The following is a 7,500-nucleotide window of genomic DNA, read 5'->3' on the forward strand; positions in this document are numbered from 1 at the left end:
GCTTTATTAAAAACAGACTGCAATTTGTATTATGCAGGAAAAAAATTACAGACAGTCCTATTAAATCCAGCTTCGAATTGTTGTCTGTCATAGAATATTTACGGCCGCTATTCATTTAGGGGGGGAAAAATATTAAATTGCATGTTTATGAACAAAAGGAGAAAAGCTGTTCTAAATAGACAACGATTGGGAAAATGTTCAGACGGAATCATGTATCATGACTTTTTTTTCCTCTCTCTCTTTTTAAGAAACTTGAAAATAAAATGAAGGACCGGCTACGTGAACTGTCCAGAAACACTCTTTTGCTCAACCCTGAAAGTTTACTAACGCATAAATTAAGGCAGTGGTATGCACATATTATGCACACGTATGCACCCGATCCAGAGATCCAGGGTGAGGTGCCAAATATTTACAGCTGTCTTAAATCACAAAGCATCCTTAAGGTCTTAGAAAAGGTATTTTCCACATCACTAGCATTGTGTGCGTCAATGTCCAAAAACAGGCCAAAGAAGCAGCTTTTATAATGTGGATACATCATAATCATTGCGCCCAAAAGATGCATTACAGAGGCTTATAGAAAAAGCTTCGCGTCCAATCCAGCAATATTTATTGCAGCTAGCAGTCATTTTCTCATGTCTCAGGGATGCAACCCATTTTTTCCCCCGAGGAACAAGATGGACTGGTAGAGTTTATAGGCTCAGCATGCGTTCCACTAAATTACAATCTCCAGATGGACATACTCCACCTTGTGGCAGTCAAATAAACAGCAGCTGGAATATTCACGCAACATTCATACTGATTGCACACAGTACTAGCAACTTCATTTTAAAGAAACCCCCCCCCCCCCCCCCCCCCCCCCCACACACACACACACACACACAGTGACTTCAATAGACATTATCAGAGTAACATAACAGTCCACTTCATCCATTGCAACCACAATGTGGAGTTAACAGTGCTTTATTACTAGAACATGTAAATCGATACAGAGAAGCACAATTCGTAACGTCCTCTAATACAAGACGACGATGCAGGTTCTGCGACACAGTTAATAGAAAACAAATCTATTCCGTAAACAATTATAATTCATTTTCACACTGACCCTTAATGAGATCACACCGGTTTCAGAAATACCCGAGATAAATGAATGAGTGGCTGAAAAATGTTGAAAAATATAATGTATTATAGTTACTCCGATGTTCTTAGGTTTGCACACAAATATTAGCATATGCATCAAATAACCGGAGACCACCTGCCCCTACTGATCTGCACTGTCCCGTGTGTAATGCTGAAAAGGTTTGTTAAAAGGAAGCCTTTAATACCAAGCTTTCCTTCATCCTCGTTCTCGTGAATAATGTCTCTTCATTGGAACAAACTCCTAACTTATCATTAACACAGATTTCTAAAGACATACTACATTCATTTATAAAGCAACATACATTATTAATAATAGCAGAAATTTGTGATTAACTGAATTAAAAGCCTAACAGATAGTTTTACAGCATTCTATTGATTAGTAATTGTTCTCACCAAAACAGCTGAAAAGCAGGCCAAGGTTATCAAAACGGGTTAGTATAATCAAGTGTTAGTTTAAGACTGGAAAACTTCCAAGATAAGAATAATATAATATATGCAGAGTCTGCTGGACAGACATTGTGAATAGTAGATAATAGCTAGACGAGATATATATATGTATATATGTATATATATATATATATATATATATATGTCATATGTCCAGTCATCCAGTGAGGTCTGAATGTTTTAAAAACTAAATGCAGGTGTGAACAATTCACACAGGTGTCCACTGGGCACAAAAAACTAATCAAAATGATGTCAAAATCCTTGATTTTTTTCACTGCCAAATTGGAAAGTGATTATCCCAAAAAGTCTGGACATCACATTTGCTCGCCCCTGAAAATGACTGCAAAATCAAATAAAACGAAATTACAAGGAGATAGAAAACGGCAAATCGTGGAGGGGTGCCATATGTTTTACTCTGAGATATAGCAACATTACTCTCCAAGTTTTCCTCAGGTCCACTGCAAGTGCAAAAATGATTAATCGATGTCCTGAAGCCCATCTGGCACTATCCAATTACACTATCTGAAATATTCTTCTCAATCTAATGAGCCCCCATTGGCTGAGAACTTAAAAAAAAAAAAAAAAAAGTTTAGTTACCCTACAACAACAATGCAAATATGTTTTCCACAGAATTACAGTCCAATCTGCTCTTGCTGTGTGAGCCTTTCACACAAAACCAAAGACCTGAATCCCTTCAATCAATGTGCTAAACAGCAAATCATGCAGTGATGCCTTAAACCCAATAAGATGTCCCCCCGGTCTGTAGACTGCCTTCTCTATGTGACTAAATCAAATGCATACCAAGCTTACTTCTTACACCCTCGTTGCTGTGGTGTCATCCTGCGAGTCCCCTCACGCCTCAGGATAGCTCTGTCCTGACTGTGTGGAACTGGCTGGTGAGCCATCCTGCTCCGCAGGGGAGTCAGTGAGAGTGTGTGTAATGAGGAGGCCGTGTGCTGCTGCTCTGAGCAGCTGTGCACTTTTATGGACACAGTTCTTGTCTGGAGGGTGCCTTTTATAAGGACTGATTAGCCCTCAGCAACAGGGCTGGAGGATGAGCTTCAAAGTGGTGCCATACAGATGGCTAACGGCACAAGTCCAAAAAAAAATGGCCTTATAATATTTCATTGTGTCCTCAGAAACACAGTAATGCTAATAATCATAAGAATACGATACACTGATCTAAACAGACTCCGCACAACATACTGTTACAAAGAATTCTGAAAATAAAATGTAAAGGGGCTTTTGATTGTCTTCTAGTTGAGCAGATTAAAAGAGTATCCCCACACATCCAATCTATATGTGTCAAAACCCAAGTTGCCAAAGCTACAGGGGTCCAAAGCTACAAGGGGGAGTGGGGGGGATTTGGGTGGGAGGGGAGTGGGGGGTTTCCTAGGTTAAAGTGTAAGAATTTTACAACACATGCCACGGTGTTGGGTGCTGGGATTTGAACTCGCAACCTTCCGATAAGTAGTCGGTCTTAACCACCGAGCTACCACTGCCTTTGAGATTTTAAGATTTTATCATCTTGGCTTTTGATCACATCTTTTGTCTCTAAACCTAGAGTTTAAAAAAAAAACAAAAAAAAACACATAACCAGCCGGCCATTTTGGCTGTAATACCTAAACGTCGTCTCAGCTGGTGGTGTGCATTTTTATGTACTCACTGTTGTGTTGCTTTTCCACCACATCAGCCTGAGCGGTGCTGCCAGTGGTCTCGTCTGGACCAACAGGCCTTCTACTTGTTACAGATGTTGGAGTGGCAGCTGGCTGCTGCGGCATCTGGAACTCTGGGGGGGGGGGGGGTCAAATGGCAGCACTTACTACAGAAACACTGACGACAGGGCAATGACGACAGAAGAGCCGCAAGGTGTAAGCTTGTGGCCGAGTGTATCTTTACACATTAGCGGGTGAATAAAGTATTGGCGTGAGATAAAGGGACAGGAAGTAACTATGAAGACACGTCCTTTCTTGACTCGTTCAAGCCTTTGTGCTTTTTGCTGATAGAGAGGGCTCTACTTACCTTAATACAACACTGAATTAATAGACTGTAAATGAAATGAGATGCACTATAGTCACTCTACAGAACTGATACCTTTAACATCTCCAGTGCACCACATAAAATATTCACCAGAATTCAATCTATAGCCTGCAAAATTCATTCAGCTCTATAGAGTGCAAATGAAGCGAAATTGAAGAGACCTAGAGGAGACTATTAGGCGGTTTGTCTTGGTTTACAGTCAGAATTATGAGTGAGAAGACTCTGATTATAGGGAATACCTTACAATTACACTGGTTTATCTGGCCCTCAAGGTGCAAAGCAAATTTCTTATATTTCTTTCTCTCCTTGTGATGAATGAGCTAAAGAGAAGAGGCAGCTGCCTGCTGCTAATGCTATGACTATCACAATTGAAGATATTGCAATGAAAATATTATCTATCTAAATAAAGATCGACCTGACTGCAATGAATAATGACAAAGTTATGTTCAACTAAGTTTCAGGAAATGTAAAAAATAAAGTAATGGAAAAAGACAGGAAGGGGAGAAGGGTCGAAATTTGCATAATAAATAGATTTATCTTAATGAACTGAACAGTGAAACAAACTTTCAGTCAGACAAGCGACTAACGCAGCTAGGTAACTCACCTCTTTTCCTTCGAGACTCTTTAATCTCCTCACACGTGCGGTCAAACTCTGGGTCCAGCTCGGAGGCAATCATCGCATGTGCCGTGTCCTTCAGACTGCAAGCCCTATGCCGAATGATCTTATCTGTGAAGAAACGATTCAACATCCCATTAGTCCTTAAATACAAACAGAACAATTAGAATACTAGCATGTCCGCTAAACATGAGGTTTGTACCATCTTTCTAGAAGCAATTCATGTAATCTACAAATAGAACCAGAAACCTTTAATCTCATTGCATCAAAATACAAAACTGCATTTCAGAAACTGCTCAGCGGGGCCACAATACATGCACACACATAAACCACACCATCACATCCCGTACATAAATGCAGCAGTTAAAATAACAAAGAGCAAGTTTTAAGGGTTTCAAACAGTTATTACAGTCCACAGTAAGTGTCGTATATAAATAGTGCAAATAGTCCTTAGTTTAAAGACTGGATGACGTTTGGATAGAAACCGCTCAGGAATCTGGCAGTGCGCGTTTTAATTGTCGTGTATCACCTTCCCGAGGGTGGGAGGGCAAACAGGTAGTGAGCGGGGTAATGAAGAGTCCTTAACAAATGTTTTTTGCTCTGGATAGGTAGCTGGTGTTTGTAATGTCTTGTGAGAGGAGAGGGCAGCCAATGATGTTCTGCGCTGTGTTGTTGACCCTCTGTAGAGATTTTTTTGTCAGCCACTGAGCAGCCCCCATACCACACTGTGAGGCAGTATGTTAAAACACTCTCTATAGCAGAGTGATAGATGGCCACCAGTAGCTTAGAACACATGGTGTTTCTTTAGGACTCGCAGGAAGTGCAGGCGCTGCTGTGTCTTTTTAATCTAGTTTCAAGTCCCAGTGAAGTGCCTTGAAAAGCGCAACGTTATTCGATGTGTTGTCCAAATCTCCACTGAAACACGAAGTCAGTGTGGCACAGAGTGGCTCCTCCCCCCTTTTTAAATATCCAATAGCTTTTAGGCAAGGTGATCTTCACAACGTTGAGGGCGGGACACTTCAGATTCTACAGAGCATTTGATTGTACAGAAAATCTGATGAGAAGCTAAAGTGCAGAATGAGGTCATCAAAACTGTTGATCCCTACTGGTGGAAGACAGAGAGACTGTAAATTTTGAATGCATACATCTTCTAAATGCGTATTCTGCCACTGTTTAGAAGCGCTCTAGCTTATAGATACCCTTGAGAACATATTCGTACTAAACGTCACAAAAGTTCCATTTTGATTTCATGGGGATTTCAAGCTGTGTTTCCGAGGCACAGCTATAAAATACAAGAAACCTGACTGGAAGAGTCAAGAGTTTACATTGAAAATAAGACTTTTCAGGTCATCACCAGTGAGTTAGAGTCATTACCCAATACTCTTCAACTAAACTTCTTTTTAAAGTTCTTCTTTTTAAGGTTACATACTATTTTAATCTGTAACACTCAGATTTATTACACACTACACTTATTGTAGTTACACTTCAGGTAAAGCATAGCTGGAGGTCAGGAAGAATAAGGTCCTCTAACTCCAAAAGCTCAGTGTAGAACAAGCAAAGCTAGCAAGCTTGTAGGAACGTGAAACAAGGCTTAAAAAAAAAAAAAATTGTTGGAGAAGGTAAATCATTAAGGCTTAGGTAAAATATGCAGACGAAAATAAAAACATTCATACAGGTTTACAGTATAGCATTATCCACAATTTCTATAAATTGTATCACGCACCTTTAGGCCTAACCCTATATAAATTGAAAACTATCTGTTGTTTAATTGACTGTTTTAGAGTAGTCTTTATGAGGTATTGCAATAATAAGGTTTACGTCACAGTTAACACTACAGACAAGTAATTTGATCCAAGTTATCACAGTAGATATCCAACCAGCTTTTGTAAAGTTATCTTATGAATGTGGCTATTATATTTAAAATCTGATGCTTGTACCTAATCAAGGGGCAAAAATGCTCAGGCTAATGCTATTAAGATATTGATGTCTGCCAGACAGACTGGATTAACTTCCTCCCAGCTGCTGCGTGAGAATAACTATCTCCAGTACTGCCATGGTCTATATAACAGAGTCATCACGACCGAGCCGTAATTCTGTTCAAGGCGATCAGCTGAATGTAGAAAGGTCTAAGACAGTTACATGAAAATGTAAAGAAACCATGTTTGTACAGTAGGTTTCCTCTCACCTCCTAGATTAAATAAGATTGTCTAATAGTAGAAGTGTCTTCCGCTTGATTTTAACAGTCAGCTATCTATAAGAGTTAATGAAAGTATATCTGATTAATGAATGACTGAGCAGGGAGAATTTTTTTTTAAACCCCAACTTGTCTAAATTCTCTACATCCTAGTTACCAAAAAAAACATGTGAACACATCTGTTACATACTCCAAAATGTCGTGTTTCTCTACAATAAATGCAACCTATTTTTCCATTCCTTTCATTGCCAGTTTTGTTCAGGTAAAAATTTAAAAAAAAATTTAAATATAGAAACGCACATTTGGCTTGAGTAAAGACAAACAGTATGAATGCTAGCATAAAATTATGATGATTGGACCACAGACTTGAAAGGCAGGAAAAAATAAGTAATGAATATTCGGTTAATCACAGAGAGGGGAAAAATAACTTGTAATTAATATGGCGTAATCAAATCTTTTTCCCCTGGAAATTAAACTTTGCTTCTGCCAATGGCGCACATGTCTATGTTTGCAGATCTAATACAGTGAATTAATGAACAGAAATATTAAATGCACAGCCCTGAATGTCAGCTCGGCATGCTCAGACATCTGTTAAAATATAAATCGCTTTATAACTTGGATGAACTCCTTGAACTAACAAACTTTGTTTGATCACGGGGAGTTTGGACTTTTTTGTTACTAAACTAGTGAATGAAAACAGAAATGAATGTCCCGTGCAAAAGCAGCATCAGACATAAAATGAAAAGTTCCAGTTCCAATGCAAGGCATCAGATGGCCTTAATCTGCCAAGCTAAAATACCAGCTGTTCGCACATCAGTGCGCACCTTCAGCTTATGCGCCACAATAGTGCTGCTCTCTACATCAAAATACCGGCAGGCTTTTATCATTCATATTTACTCGACAATTTGCTGTGGACCTACAGCTACACAAAGACCCAAACAGACAATCTGAATTCAAATGCTGGCGCCTACAAAGGGTAATCGGATATAAATTATAAAATGTCCTGATGCAATCTGTTAAGTCATAGAGCATACAAACTCTATCTGAACTTAAAAGGCATTTTCAC

At 39.2% G+C, this 7,500-nt stretch overlaps 1 protein-coding gene across 4 annotated transcripts in view; it reads right to left on the bottom strand.

Moving 5' to 3' along the window:
- The window catches only part of atad2b (ATPase family AAA domain containing 2B), an 80,649-nt gene that overhangs the window by 32,497 nt on the left and 40,652 nt on the right, over positions 1–7,500 (bottom strand). For all 4 annotated transcript variants that reach the window (XM_017456177.3, XM_017456176.3, XM_053675908.1 and 1 more), the window contains exons 23-24: positions 4,229–4,351; positions 3,251–3,373 (exon numbers count right to left, since the gene is read on the bottom strand). In XM_017456177.3, coding sequence (XP_017311666.1) covers positions 3,251–3,373; positions 4,229–4,351 — 246 coding nt within the window. The remainder of the gene's footprint in view (positions 1–3,250; positions 3,374–4,228; positions 4,352–7,500) is intronic.

This window comes from Ictalurus punctatus, chromosome 25 (genome assembly GCF_001660625.3).
Source record: "Ictalurus punctatus breed USDA103 chromosome 25, Coco_2.0, whole genome shotgun sequence".
Taxonomy (NCBI): Eukaryota; Metazoa; Chordata; class Actinopteri; order Siluriformes; family Ictaluridae; genus Ictalurus; species Ictalurus punctatus.